At 41.8% G+C, this 15,176-nt stretch overlaps 2 protein-coding genes across 7 annotated transcripts in view; one reads left to right on the top strand and one right to left on the bottom strand.

Moving 5' to 3' along the window:
- FAM204A (family with sequence similarity 204 member A) overlaps positions 1-1,156 on the top strand; it is a 33,010-nt gene extending 31,854 nt beyond the window's left edge. The window contains exon 7 of the mRNA XM_075612025.1: positions 321-1,156. Within this exon, the coding sequence (XP_075468140.1) occupies positions 321-372 (52 nt within the window). The 3' untranslated portion in view covers positions 373-1,156. The remainder of the gene's footprint in view (positions 1-320) is intronic.
- Positions 1,157-7,456: 6,300 nt separating this feature from the next.
- Positions 7,457-15,176, bottom strand: part of LOC142501730 (uncharacterized) — a 74,406-nt gene continuing 66,686 nt past the window's right edge. For 3 of the 6 annotated variants that reach the window (XM_075612019.1, XM_075612023.1, XM_075612024.1), the window contains 5 exons: positions 11,353-11,508; positions 10,143-10,268; positions 9,565-9,742; positions 9,141-9,230; positions 7,457-7,993 (listed from right to left, as the gene is read on the bottom strand). In XM_075612019.1, the coding sequence (XP_075468134.1) occupies positions 7,887-7,993; positions 9,141-9,230; positions 9,565-9,742; positions 10,143-10,268; positions 11,353-11,508 (657 nt within the window). In that variant the 3' untranslated portion in view covers positions 7,457-7,886. The remainder of the gene's footprint in view (positions 7,994-9,140; positions 9,231-9,564; positions 9,743-10,142; positions 10,269-11,352; positions 11,509-15,176) is intronic. The other 3 variants (XM_075612020.1, XM_075612021.1, XM_075612022.1) reach the window with 2 other exon arrangements.

Genomic DNA, 15,176 nt, shown 5'->3' with positions numbered 1-15,176 from the left:
CTCTGGTATTTTGGGAATGTGACAAAATTGTCCTCGGAGACATTAACCCTTTAGTGAATGCCGCTACTGCGGCACAAGGAGGCTGATGCACTCTGTAACCGGTGTGACTTCCGAGCACTGTTTAGTGTGTTGTATCTTGCTTGTTTGTTACGAGTGGATGCTGTAACATTGTGACATTTATGTCTAGCCCTAAACAATATTGCTTCCTAGCTCACCTTTGATGTGATATGACCCTCACTGCACATCTCAATTGAAAAATGTGATTGCATTAGTTTGGAATAGATGTGTATCCAAATTCATTGCTATTTTGCAATTTTCAGATTTGAAGCCAAGAAAAGATGGGAAACAAAGAGCAACATGGGGTACATGTAACAACCTGCCGATACATGTAACAACCTGCCAGACAAACCACATCCAAGATCCATGTCACATCTACCTCTGTTGTTCAGTGTGTCTGCAACGTAGTGATGTATTTGTGTGTTAATGCCATCAGTCTGATTCTGTAGTACACACTCGTTTTTTCTAAAGGCAGATATTGCTGACAGATATGATTGATTCTGTCCGTGTGATTCCAATGTATCCTTTTTGTGGACAGGTTTATGCTATTCAACAATTGTGGGAGAGGGTTAAAAGGCAACAAGGTCTCTCCATTGAAGAATTATGGCTTCACAAATGTCCATTAGTCAAAGGCCATGCACATTCACAGCACTGCCAGGTACAGCATGTAGAGCAGGGGTAGCCAACTCTAGTCCTCAAGGGCTACCAAAGGCAGGTCAGGCTACAGCACAGGTGGACTGGGCCACCTGTGCTGAAGCGGAGATCCTGAATACCTGACCTGTTGGTAGCCTTTGAGGATCCTGATGTAGAGGCAGCTAGCCTTGCAACATCCATCTAATTACATGGCAGGCATAGTATATAGCCCTGTACAGAAATGGATGCTATCCTCTGTGTATCGTTATATGAACTATCACAGCTTATTCGTATGGTAGACATGCAGTACTAGGCCCAGTTGTAAAGCTGAAGCACGGAGGGCGCGCAGTTTTAAACTAATTCAAGAAATGTAACAACATGGCGGAAGAATGTAAATATGATGGTGCATACAGTGCTTGCACAGAAATGTGCGTCATTGGGCACAATAAATTGTTGGAAAAACCAAGATAGCTGTGACTTGTATTTTTTTTAAATACATTTTTTAACATGCGCTTGGTTCAGGTGACTAATTTGAAATGTGTGCAACTTTTAATGCTAAATCATGGCAGGAGCCACTTTTTTTTTTTCAAGCCTGGGGGATGGATCGTGCACCCTGTACACCAACACACGTCTCGTACCGAACACCCCGTTTTCACACAGCCAAGTGGTCTGATTGGCTGTCCGACTAGGACATGTAACCTGAGTGAAACACACCCATCCAAGATTGCAAACATTTACTGTAAAAATACAACGGAGGGGATGTTGCAATTCAGATTAGCGTTACCCTAATTCCAGATAGAAATTCCATGAGGCTGGAATCAAATTTACTGCACTATCAAATGCATATGTAAAGCAGATGAGCTATTGTCCCTTTCGTGCAAATCATATGCAGCGTTAATAACATTTCTCTGTGCCTTAAGCAGTGGAAAGTAACGCTACATTAAATGCTGAGAGAGATGTTTTCCACCCTTCCTGCACCTCTCTGGGTGATTTTGCATATGCTTTAAGGGTCAACACATAGATTTATTGTTTTATTTTAACTGGTCGTCTGCATAATTGTAATACTGCATACATGCCATGATACGTTGTAAATTAACTGTGAATAACAAGTTTAATGGGAGCAGGGCAGGAACTAGATGCCAAGATTCTATAAGGATATGACTAAAACCAAGGGATAGTGGCATGGTATGAGCAGATCAAGCAAGAAATGTTCTAGCGTGAGTCTTTATTATTGTAAATGAAAACCGTAAAAACAGTTTTATGATGCATACAGTGCTCTCCCCTTTGCAACATTGATATCAATTACTGTTACAAATAGGATTGATTGGTAGGGGTTGGAGGCATATTGAACCCCCAAAGTGCTGGTGAATCTTAAAATCATAATTGTAGATGGGGGTACCACTAGTTGGTATTTGTTCAGAATACACATTTCTGGGTACTAAACTGTAGGGAAATCAGGAAATTTAAGAAATGGAATTGTACCCTGTACCAATTAAACCTTTGTCTCCCAATTATAAGCTGTGTCTTAAGGTTTAATACTTACAAACAATACTGTTTTGGAACCAAATGTCCAGTCAAGAATACCCAGACATTAAAGGGCAGTCTCGTATTCGAATGGCTGCATTTGTTTTCAATATCACATCACATGGAGCCTTATCTTTAGGAATAATGTTTTGGTTCAGTTATCTTTAGGAATAATGTTTTGGTTCAGTCATCAGATCATTACTAGATAACGATTTGATGACAGATCAGAACAACACATTAACAATGCATCATGATATCACGCCGACTGCACAAACAAGAAGGCAGTCTTAACAATATGCCATGATGAGAATGTCTTTATTAACAACTGACTCGATGCCCATAAAATTACAAGGTATTAACAATATGGAGAATCAATAACATGAATGTCTATTCAAACACCTTAATATACATACAAAGGTTAATACAAGTTTAGCATATGAGATCTGACAAACAGTAGTCTGGAACAAGTGTTGCCAACTCCAGTCCTCGCGTCATTCTAACTGAGCCTCCTGTGCTGAAGCAGGGATATCCTTAAAACCTGACCTGTTGCACAAGGCCGACAAACTTTTGGCTAGCAGACTGAGAGGAATACAAAAGAGATCCCAGATAACGGCGATCAAGAATAGATCTGGTGAGATACAATATAGTGATAACAAAATAGCAGCAGAGTTCACTAAATATTATACTGAACTATATAACCGAAGATCCAAAAATGGCAGACCTGAATCAATAGCATCCGAATCTATAAAAAAAAATACCTAGACAATTGCCACCTCCCTACATTAACAGAGGAGGAAAACACAGATCTCAACGCTGAGATTTCAAAAGAGGAACTGGAAGAGGCGGTCAAAGAGCTAAAACTCTCTAAGTCCCCTGGCCCTGACTGTTTCACCAATGTCTATTACAAGAGATTCTTGCCTATACTATCCACGCATCTACTAAAAATGTTCAACCACTTTATGGCGGGGAACCCAATCCCCACCTCAATGTCTCTCGCTAACCTAGCCATCATTCATAAGGAAGGTAGAGACCCGATGCAATGTGGAAGCTATCGTCCAATCTCCCTTCTCAACAATGACCTTAAACTATATAGCAAAATACTTGCAAATCGACTAAACCCTATCTTACCGAGACTTATAAACATTGACCAAGTAGGATTTGTCGCGGGCAGCCAAGCCTCAGACAACACTCGTAAGATAATTAATATCATAGACCATGTCCACCTCACTGGAACCATAGCATTACTCCTAAGCTTAGATGCAGAGAAGGCGTTCGATAGAATCGATTGGCTATTTCTAGACCACACACTGCGTAAATTTGGCTTTAAAGACGCATACTTAGAAGGGGTCCGTAGACTCTACCAAGACCGGTCAGCAATGGTAAAATTACCAGGGGGCAGTAATCAGAGATTTGGTATCAAAATGGCACGAGACAGGGATGCCCTTTGTCCCCTCTCCTCTTTGCACTAACTATAGAACCCCTGGCATCCACAATTCGAAATAATGTAGACATCCAAGGAATAGAAATTGGACACACGCAATATAAGATATCCCTGTTCGCGGACGATATCATCTTAACGCTCACCAAACCCCAAATCTCCTTTCCCAATCTCCAAAAAGAACTCCTAGACTTCGGAAGAATATCAGGATACAAAATGAATAGTGACAAATCCGAAGCGTTGAATCTAAACCTGCTAGAGCCAGAGGTGAAACTTCTAAAGCTAAATTTTAATTACCGATGGAGCTCCTCTTGTATCAAATATTTGGGAGTAAAGATATCAAGGAACTACCAATCCCTATATCAACATAATTACCCGGCTCTATTTCGGAAAATTTCGGAAAATTAAACAGGACCTGGATAAATGGGGAGGGTACCAAATATCATGGATCGGGAGAATGATCTCGGTGAAAATGAATATACTCCCCAGATTGTTATATTACTTCCAGACTCTCCCGGTCCAAATCCCTAGCTCAGATTTGAAGAATATCCAAAAACTAATTTTTAATTTTATTTGGCAGGGTAAAAAACCCAGGATCGCCAGGGCAGTTCTACTTGCTTCAAGGGGGAGAGGGGTCTTGGAGTCCCAGATATTACAAGATACTACCAAGCCACCCAGCTGCGACAGGTAGTAGTCTGGAACGCAGACCCAGGCCAATATTGCTGGCTGGACATAGAAACGCAATATGCCGGCACGCCTTCTCTACCAGCATGCCTTTGGTAACTGAGCAGGGAAGATATGCAGAATAGTAAGTTCAAATTAGGTCCAATGAGATACACATGGGAGACCTGGACGAAATGCAAACTCAAATTCAAGCTCACGGCCCCTAAATCTCAACTCATCCCAATTATTAAAAACCCCAAATTTCCACCTGGCTGTGAGCACAGGCAATTTGACCAATTCACGGTTAAAAATATCAGGGCGGTTGCCGACTTCCTGAGCTTAGGGCAGTTCCTGAGTAATCAAAGATTACAAAACAAATATGAAATAGTAGGATTGAACGTTTTCAAATACCTTCAAATTCGACACTTTATTCAAACACTATCCCCAACATTGGAATTTCCCCCTTTCACTGGGTTTGAACGGCTGTGTAGGGAAACAGCCCACCAACAAGGTCTTATAACACAAATCTATGCAGAATTGGAGGGGGCGGCAGACGCTCCCATCCATGACTACATGCTTCATTGGGCAGCAGAATTGAATATAGTTATAGACCGAGAGGACTGGGAAAGTATTTGGGAATCAGCCTCAGGAACTTCCATATGTACCACAATCAAGGAATAGAGAACATTGACCGAGCAATAGGAAAATTAATCTCCTTCATTCTCACGGCGGCTAGATGTGCGGTGGCTGCCTCATGGAAGAAGGTGTCTCCCCCCCTAAGCAAACAGTAAAGAAAAGAATACAAGAGGTAATGGTAATGGAGAAGCTAACAGCCTTTCTGAAAAGGACAACGGTATCCTTCTATAAAATATGGGAACCATGGCTGACCCAAACAGCAGATTAAACCTTGCCTACCCCTAAGAAGCAATAGATGAGACATGAAAGAAACCCAACACCGGAAACTGAGGACGGAACCAATCTCCCCCCCCCCCCTCTTTTTCCCCCTCTCTCTTTCTGTTGCCACCCTCACGCTAGCCCTGTCGACCTAAGGAGAAGGGTCGGGGGGAGCGTTGAGACTTTCTCCGTTAACGACAAAAAGATAAACCCCGTATTAGGCCAAGATATTTCTGTAATAATGTGTATTGTATCAATGCCTAATAAAAAAATTTGAAACAAAAAAAAACTTGACCTGTTGCTGGCCCTTGAGGACTGGAGTTGACCACATCCGGCCTAGTAGCACTGATCCCACAGTATTGAGCAGCTTTTTTTCGCAATACATTAAGTTGCAATACAATGTTAGCATATTGAGCCTACATCCTGATCCTTTTTCTTGGCAGTGGAGAAGGTCCATAGACTGCTGTAGGCACTTTTATTTACTGGCATGCAACAAATACGTTTTCAATTTTAAGTACAGGATAACCTCTTACGTGTTGAGGTCTCTGTGTATTACCAGTATATCAGATAATTGTACAGTACCCTATATTAAATTAAACAATGTCGAAGTCCATTAATGTTGTATTTGAGGAAATTAGCCTTGACCTCAAATGGCATGATGTCGCCTAGTCCAACAAGAGGTTAAAATAAAAATAAAACTTTAGTTCATAAAAAGACAGCAACTCAAAGTTTCCTGTTCTCAAAGTTTTGCTGGTTTTTGCCCCTAGGAGATGCTACTAGTTTCTCGGCCAAACCCTTCGTGCTGTTCCCAAGAATGAAAGTCGGCTGTCTGCTAATGGAGAGCTATCTGTGCTGTAATTACCTCTGATGACTGAGCCTTAAATCATATAGTCGGGGCAATAAATCATCAACCTCAACAGGTTCTTACAACTGAATCATAAATCTCGTAGCTTGGTGATCTTTGTTTGAAGTGATGCATGTGAGTAAGAGTATGTGAATATTGCAGCCATCTTTTGTTACTCTGATTCAGACTGTAGCCTTTGTTGCCGAACAATATGACGTTTCTTTCCAAGAACGTATACACGCGTACAAAAACCTCTCCCCCAATCAATTAGCTTTTGTTTCCCCAGATATTGAAGACATGATAATTTCTCATACCGGTACAAATACAAGATGAATACATGAATAAAACATAGCGTGCTGCTGTGAATGTTTTTAATTTGAAGGAAGGCGCTAAGCGGTTTAATTGCAAAACTCTGAAATCATCAACACATTAACGTTGACAATTGTTAACTCCCACTGTAGCTGTGTTATCGAATGATAACCTTCCAACAATGGACACTTGATAGCTGTCAATGTATTGATGTTACCTGGGAACATCACGTTAACAATTTCCAAGCTTCCCAAGTCAGAATAGACCATTGTTGTTCTGTGTGATCATTGATTGATTGGGTGGAAGAAAATAGAGTTACATTTCACATGATCTTCTGCCTCTGATGCTTTTTACACCACGGATGGCCAACTTCAGTCCTCAATGGCCACCAACAGGTCAGGTATTAGGTATATCCCTGCGTCAGCACAGGTGGCTCAGTCATTCTAAGTCAGAATGACTGAGCCACCTGTGCTGAAGCGGGGATATCCCTAATACCTGACCTGTTGGTGGCCCTTGAGGACTGGAGTTGTCCAGCCCTCTCTTTCATGGATACTCATTACATCATACAGTGCTACCCCAAACTTGACTTCATTCCAATTTAGTTTTTGTTACTCTCCTGAATATGGCTGCATCATATTTCCATTGGACTGACGGCAGCTAAAGGCTGGTTTAAGATTCCAGCTGTACGAATCTCACAGGGAAACTGTATCACTTTGGATGTTACTTATATACGTAGTCACAAGGTTGCCTATCTTTTTGTCCCAAAAATTGTGGGGGGGCTGCACCGCTAACTTTTTACTGTTCGGAAACATCTGGCTGCACGTTTCTTTGTTTATTTTTGAAGGCGTCCCTCAGAAGGGAAACCTGTTGTACTTGCTGACGGGAGGATCTAGCATTGGGCCCTGGTAGCAAATACATGATATGTATTCTAATAAGACCCAACGATTCATCACAACCAACATGAACCCTGAAGAGGTGAGGGGATAAATGTCTCATTTTGAAAGTGTAACTCTAAACAGTACAGTGATAAATAACGCAGATTATGCATCTGAAGCAAGACCCCGGCTAGTGGTAGCATAATAGGACAAGCCAAGTAGGACATACAACATATATTTATTATGAGATTTCGCAATTAAATGTGTAATCAAACTGCAGAAAGAGAAAACAAATGGCAAGTTAAAAAAATGATGGAGATGGTTGCTTGCTTTATCTGCTCTTCACTCTTAGTGACATACTTCTGGAGGAAATGGTACAGTCCAGAGCTGCAGTAGATATTAGATTTTATATTAAACCCATCACTTAAACAGAGGCCTACAGAACATTGGTAATATATAGACGTCTACTCAATACACTGTGAGCACATCTTCTGTGTATTGGGGAAGAGTTAAGTTACATTAAAATGAACAGGACTTAAATTATCTCAAATGATGAAGACGACTTCACGTCGTAACCAAGATGAGCCATTGTTTTCTTTGTAATGTGCAGGTGGGAAGTAGGATGTGAAACTGAAATGATTTTGTGTATTCAGTCTGTAAATGTTCTTGTGATCTTGGCAAGATGTAATACGTTGGAGAGGAATCTCAGGTCACAGACGTGCGCCATAGATTCGGGTCCCTTGGTCCTTTTGCTTTCTGTGAAAATAATGATTACAGTCATATCTTGATGTATATATGTAATTTATGATGAGTGGCCACTGGATAAATGGTTTATTTTCACAAGACTCCCAAGAGCTCAATTAACTCCTCCTGCATCATGTCTATAAAAATGTGGCTAGGCATTGTAGTTTGTGCAAATCAGTACAGAAATGGTCACATTTAATTTAAAAAATCCAACATGTAGGGTGAGATTCACTTAGGTTCGTTGCGGAATAGTGCACCAGATCCATTCAAGTCAGTGGCAGTTAACGCCACATCAAGTGCGTTACTCCACAATGGACATTAGTGAATCTCCCCTTTAGATGATTGTGTTTGTTAAGATCCTTTTGGTTAACGCTATAGCTTTAGTTTCAGTTGCCATTATGAAGAAGGTAAGAAACTTGCATGCCTTCCATTCTATCGTGTTCTGACGTAATTCCTATGTTTTACTTTGTGGAATTCACATACTCTTTCAGTGCGACAGCATAGAGGGTGTTTACACATCACGTTAACTAAAGTATATTTTACTTACAGCACTGGTACAAATACAAATATTACTAGTAATGGTTGCAATTGCTGGCTTTTAGTGATCCTGGCACCGTCTAATCCAGGTGTGGCCAACAGGTCAGGTTTTAAGGATATCCCTGCTTCAGCACAGGTGGCTCAATGAGTGACCCAGTCAACGACTGAGCCACCTGTGCTAAAAGTAGGGATATTCTTAAAACCTAACCTATTGGTGGCTCTTGATGACTGGAGTTGGCCACCCCTGGTCTAATCTCATCCAAAGCCATTAAATAAACCACTACATTAAGGGATGATACGCTTCCTAATTACCACTGTTTGAGATGGGCATGAGTTGTGGCTATAGAATGTTAAGAAGGACGTGCTAGGAATAATACAGATAAATACGGTGTGACTCGTGTATACAGTGAAAATGGTATTCATTCATTTGCATGAAGTCAAAAAGTCTATCATATACTGTATGTCTTCTCTCTACGTAGACATGTTAGAGTGCTGTGTACATTTCCAGCCCTTTGAACGTATTTTAATGTGTGCTGAGATGACCTGGGTTTATCCCTAAAGTTCTTTATTGCATCATGTTCTTTAATGGGTCAAACCTGACTATCTTCCTGCAAACAAATACCTGCATTTCCTTTGTCCATCGCAATGGCAATGTGAAGTTGCTCCTTCCTCTTCTGTCTTTCACCGCTCTTCGTCAGGTATGCTACTATTTCTGCAGTTCAGAATTAAGGCAAACACAACCCTCACAATTCAATGACTCTTATAAACAGCATCCAAGTCTTGGAGCTGAAATATTAGCACAATTCTTACACTGAAAGCTGCTGTGAGAGACTGGCTCTTATTCTGTAGAGTGCAAATAGCGCCAGATTGGCACTATTCACACTTTACAGAATAAGGGCCTGTGCTGAGCTTCTTGATACCCAATGCTAGTTTCAATAGCTGTGGTCCTGTGCCACGTGAATCCTATCCCTAAGTGGGACACTGTCATAACATCATCTCCAATAGCAGAGGCTAAGGTATGCCCTACGAGATAAGTGTCAGGATACGTGCTGCATGCTGGATGGGAATTAGTGTGCTGCTTAGTGACACTAAAGACTGCTGGATCAGAGAGTGTTTTTCTTCCGTGCAGTTCCCAGGAGCCAATTCATCCAGAGCTACCGAGAGTTCTTCATAGGTGAGAAAGTCAGTTTGAGTCTTCAGGTATGGCAACAACTTGTCTTCACACTGTAATTGGGGTCAGCGTTATACAGCTTTTTAATTGGTTGAGAAGAAACCGGTACAAGCACATTGGGGCTTAAAGATAGAGAGTGGCTGAAGACAACCCTTTCTTGATTAAAGAACAGGGGATCCCAGTTTCTTGATTGTTTGACTGTTCAAGCTTTCTGCCAGCTCAGCTTATTTGGCATAGTACTAACCTACAGTATAACAGATACTTTTGGTGCTTCTGAAGACTGCTGTAATAAGGGTCATTCATTAAGTGGCATTATTGTAACATCAGGTTCTGCTATATAATGTGACATCACATTTTGTATTGTATAAAATGTGGCAGGAAAGGATGTTCTGAAGATTTCAGGGGAGGCTTGGCCCGATGTACCTATGTTTACACACAATGCTTTACACTTACCTCCAATATAAAGGGCTCATTGTGCTGAAGAATCAGGTGCAAAATAAACGCCATAACACAGGCAGAGGACACGCACCTCTCGCTATAGGCGGTGAACTCCAGAACCAAGCTATCTTGTTCAGTTTCCTTCACAAAACGAACACAACATGGAGTTTATTGATCTAGCTTAGAGACTTGTTGTTCAGGTGTTACAATGTCAAAAAAGCAATACACTGTGAGTCCTTTACCATCAATATATCAAAGTACATGGCACAGATCCAGTATTGTCAACCTACTGTACCTCCATGTCATGATATTCTACTCCAGCTCTGTATCTTCACGTCTCCATTGTCCATAGAGAGAGGACAACGAATAACCAGACATGTAATAGGATTACTAGGACTGGATCGAAATCGCATAACATGGGCCCACACTAGTTATAGTGCGCTACTGCCTTCTAGCCTGTGAAGCCTCACTCGCTGCAGTAAGTCCCACTCATTAGTAGCAGATGTCTGAAACTTGGAATCTTTACTAAAATGTCATTTGTTGCTAACAAAGCCCAGATCTGCAGGGCAGGTTTATCCATTCTCATGTATATTCTGTTCTTATAGGAAGGAAAGGGCTGCAGATTGAAGGATGCTTTGAGAAAACAGTAACAAGAAAACAGTCAGCTTGTCCTGCTGACCTGGGCCCAGTTGGCATAGTAAGGGGTCTATATATTTAGGGTAAAGTGGGGCACAATGACAGCACTGTATGTATCAAAGGAAAAGTCCCATTCAAATCAATAGGATGTTTCTTTGATACATCTTGTGCCTTTTTTGCTCCAGAATTGCTCCACTTTTGCTTTGATACATAGACCCCCTAAGGCCGTGATTATACTGTAGTGCCTGCGCGACGTCACGTGCGCGAAACATGCACCAGGCTGGAGGCTATTGTGAGGCGATCGCGAGGCGTGGCGGACGCGGCTGGTTTGCCCTTATTGGCTGAACCGCTCACGTAACGCGGCCGTCGCGCAAAAAAAACATTTTTAATTGTTTTTTAAAAATTCGCACGGTTGCTCTGTACGCTTGCGCGCACTATGGGTGGCCTCATTGAGGAACACACATTTGTGTTCGTAGCGCGTGCGCCTGCACTATAATCACAGTGTCAATGTACTACCATAACTACCATAACTATGAAGAAGCAGTTGTAAGAAATATGAGGGTGAAGGGTTAAAAGTAAGCTGTGTTACCTCCAGGAATGGGTAGTTTTGCTCTATGACGAGGTGGAGGTGAGAAGGTGCTGTGAGGGGTAACAAGTTCAGCAGCTCAGCCTGTAGCAGCACATAGTGCAGGATAGCAGGGTCCATATCCCCACGCAGCACCTGGCCAAGCACACTCACAACCTGCTGGCAGAAATGTATGTATATCTTTATATAGCACCCACAGTGTACTCAGCCCTTTACAAAATAGACAATACAGTAAGTGCAACAAACAAAATCAGACAATGGGAAAGGAAATCCCTGCCCCAGAAATGTTACAGAAATGTTACAGCTGCAGATCAAGCAATATCCAACGCCACGGCAACGTGGTGTCATATGATGCCATGCGGCCATTTTGAATAGTGCTGCAAGAGAAAAACATGATTTTAAAGGCGACAAGATAGCAGAAGACCGGGAGAAGCATTCAGGACCCCGCCGCAGGTAAGTCGGGGGGGGGGGGGGGGCGGGAGGCGAGTGAGTTTTGGTCCAGTTTGTTTGTGTGTGTGTGTGTGTGTGTGTGTGTATGTATGTATGTATGTATGTGTATATACAGTGTTCGACAAACCTATACATTTGCTCGCCCCGGGCGAGTGGATTTAACCCCCGGGCGAGTAAATATTGGCCCAAGCAGCACACGTTTGGTACTAGGTGGCGAGTAGATTTTTTTGTGTGGCGAGTAGATTTTTTGGTGATTTGTCAACCACTGTGTATACAGTATATATATAAAAAATCAGTTCTGTACTATGAGAAAATACATTTTTTTTAAACCACTGAATGACATTTTTAATGTATTATAATGTAACAAGCATTTTTTGTTTTTATAGCAATCATTTACAAAGTCATATCCCCTTCCTCTTCTGAAACAGGCTCTGGCACACCCTTTTTTGAGCTCTGCCCTCTTTCTAGCAGTGCACCAATTGTATCTAGTGACTGCCTGGTCACATGATCTTCCCCACAGAACTTTGCATCTTTGTTCCTCTTCTGCTGCACTGACAGCACTTACTGAACCCCTGAGCCAAATCTTCACCGTCGATCGGCAACTTAGCTAATTACTTATTGTGTGGATTGTATTGATGCACATGTTAAAGAGGGGGGGTAGGGGGCGAGACGGCAGCTTGGACTGCTGCCTTAAGTGATATATTGGGAGCCTTACAGAGACAGCAGGTGAGGGAATAAGTGGCAGTACTTGGTCATATTGGTTGGTAGGAGCGACTGTGGGACAGTAGCCATGAGTCTGTCATTGAAATGCTTAATTTAAAAGGTTCGTGTCACGTATGGCACCCCTGTCAGAACGTGACCTGCATACGGGACAAGGGTTAATACGCTCGCAAGCACTCCCACTTTTCACCTCCGCAGAGGTCCCTCAAATGGACAATATCTCCTCTACAGGACAAGGGTTAATACACAACTTGCAAGCTGCCCCACTCTTCACCTTCGCAAAGGTCCCTCAAATGAGTTAGCATCTCCCCTAAATCCGTCTCAATATACCACTGTCACGAACACGACACAAGTGAGCACGTGACTTAGATATGCAGTCAGGGTTAATACACATGGCTACATTAGAAAACTCACCTTTTGCCTGTGCAAGGTACCTCCGATGAGTTAATATTAACCCCTGACTCTATTGCAATCATATCTATACACTGCCACCACCTGGGGTAGTTATGCAAACAAAAGATGTCAAATTAATATTTGCCAGGGCCCCAGGTCCCTAGGTCCCTGTGTATTATAGAAATAACTGCACTGCACAAGAGCTTACAGTTACAAATAAAATGCAGAACAGTTTCTCGAAATAAAAAAGATATAACATAAAAGAAAACGCTATACATCACCATATGTATGTTTTCTCCCAGAGAGGTCACTGGCAAGAGAAGATGAGATATCCCATATTTGGTGCCAAATACCTCTGTAGACATCTGATTTTGCATAATCTTTGCCCAGACTTTAAGTCCAATTTTCCCCATTGCAACAACATAAGCCCACCCCAGTCATAAAGTGGCTGCGAGATTGACAGTTTTACGACAGAGTAAAAACCCTTCTACAAAATCACGGTTTACCTAAACCCTGCAATATCTAAATGTATTTATAACTTTCCTTAACTTATACTTACACACACGTGAGTCACATCAATACATTCAGGCGCTCATGGCGGACGCAACAAGATTAAATATGACCGTCTTAATCCTAAATTTAAGTGACAAATTAATACGTCTCTTAGTACCTGCTAGACCTACAGTGTGTGATGTCAAATGTGCCCCACGGTGACACGATTACGGATTTGTAACTCTTATTAGGAAGAGGATATGACATTACAGGATATTCTCATTTTTAATAAAGTCACTCTTGGTTTGATACTTTCTTAGCCACACCCCATGGCCATCCATATACCCCCTCCAGAGAATGCTTTGAAGCTATTTCTAAAAAAAACATGTTTATAGAAAGTTGTCACAGGGGCCATATTTTATTCCCACGCCTGCCAGCCACTGCCCTTAGCTCTAGAAAATATCAGTTTTTACCACTAGGCCTGCAAAAGGTGTTAACATACCATAAAACCTCTCTTTGTATTTTTAGCACCCAACTTCAATCAGGCCCCTTTGAAGCTCCCACATATTCATTACATGCCAGATCTCAAATATTGTATTTTCACCTTCAAACTGTAGCTAATTAGCCCCTTAAGCACCAGCGGCATTAAAATACCTAATATCTCATGATATCATGACAGTGAGTTTTAAGGTTTGACTTAACGGAGGCGAGAGAAGGTGCTCGGTGTCTACTGAATGTGAGGAAGTTCTTCAGGTAAGGGGCAGTGAGGAAAAAGGTGAGAGTTTGCAGTAGAGGTGAAAGGGGTGGAAAGGATGCGATCAGGAACATAAGAGATCAAAAACAATATGTAAGGTAAGGGGGAGAACTTTGCAGGTGATCCGAAACTTGATAGGAAGCCAGGAGAGGGATTTAAGGAAGAGGTGAGCAGGGACTGTTCTTGAAGAAAGTGAAGTTATACAAGCAGCAGAATTGTGGATAGTTTGCAAAGGAGAAAGTTGCAGAGCAGAATATTACAATAATCTAGACGGGAGAGGGTAAAAGCATGCATTATTTAGCAGTTAATTTAGCTAATTTATATTAGTTTTAGCAGTAGATTGACAGGGGAAAGGACAGATCTTAACAATGTTACTTGGGAAGAAGTGACAAATTTTAGCCATGGCGTGAATGTGAATGGAGGAAGAAGAAGAAAATGGTGGTGCACACCTGAAGAATTCACTAAGGGTTGTTATACAAAGCAATTAAAAAATGTATTAGAACAGGATAAAAAAACACTCTTACACATTTCGCGCCCGATGGCGCTTTATTAAAGAGTAGAGGCCATTAGTAGAGTTTTAGCCATGGCGTGAATGTGAATGGAGAAGGAAAAGGAGGAGTCAAATGTCACACATAGGCAACGTACTTTGGCTACAGGATAGATGGTAGTACCATCTGCTGTGATGGAAAAAGGGGGCATTAGGCCAGATTTAGGGGGAAATAGAAGCTCAGTGTTAGACATTATGTTTAAGGCACTGGAGTAGCACCATCCATGGGGATTTAGCCAGGAGGCAATCAGAGACTTGGGACTGGACTGCTGGTGTGAGGTTAGGAGTGAATACATATATCTGCATAGAGATGATACCTAAAGCTAAAACAGTTGATGAGGTCACCAAGTGATAATAGTGTGTAGATTGAGAGAAGAGGAGAGGCCCCAGAGCAGAGCCCTGAGGTGCACCAACAGATCAGCAGGAGACAAAGACATGTTGGCAACAGAGAAGATGTGCGATGAGAGAGGT

This window comes from Ascaphus truei, chromosome 8 (genome assembly GCF_040206685.1).
Source record: "Ascaphus truei isolate aAscTru1 chromosome 8, aAscTru1.hap1, whole genome shotgun sequence".
Taxonomy (NCBI): Eukaryota; Metazoa; Chordata; class Amphibia; order Anura; family Ascaphidae; genus Ascaphus; species Ascaphus truei.
This window is presented reverse-complemented; position numbering and strand designations above follow the sequence as displayed.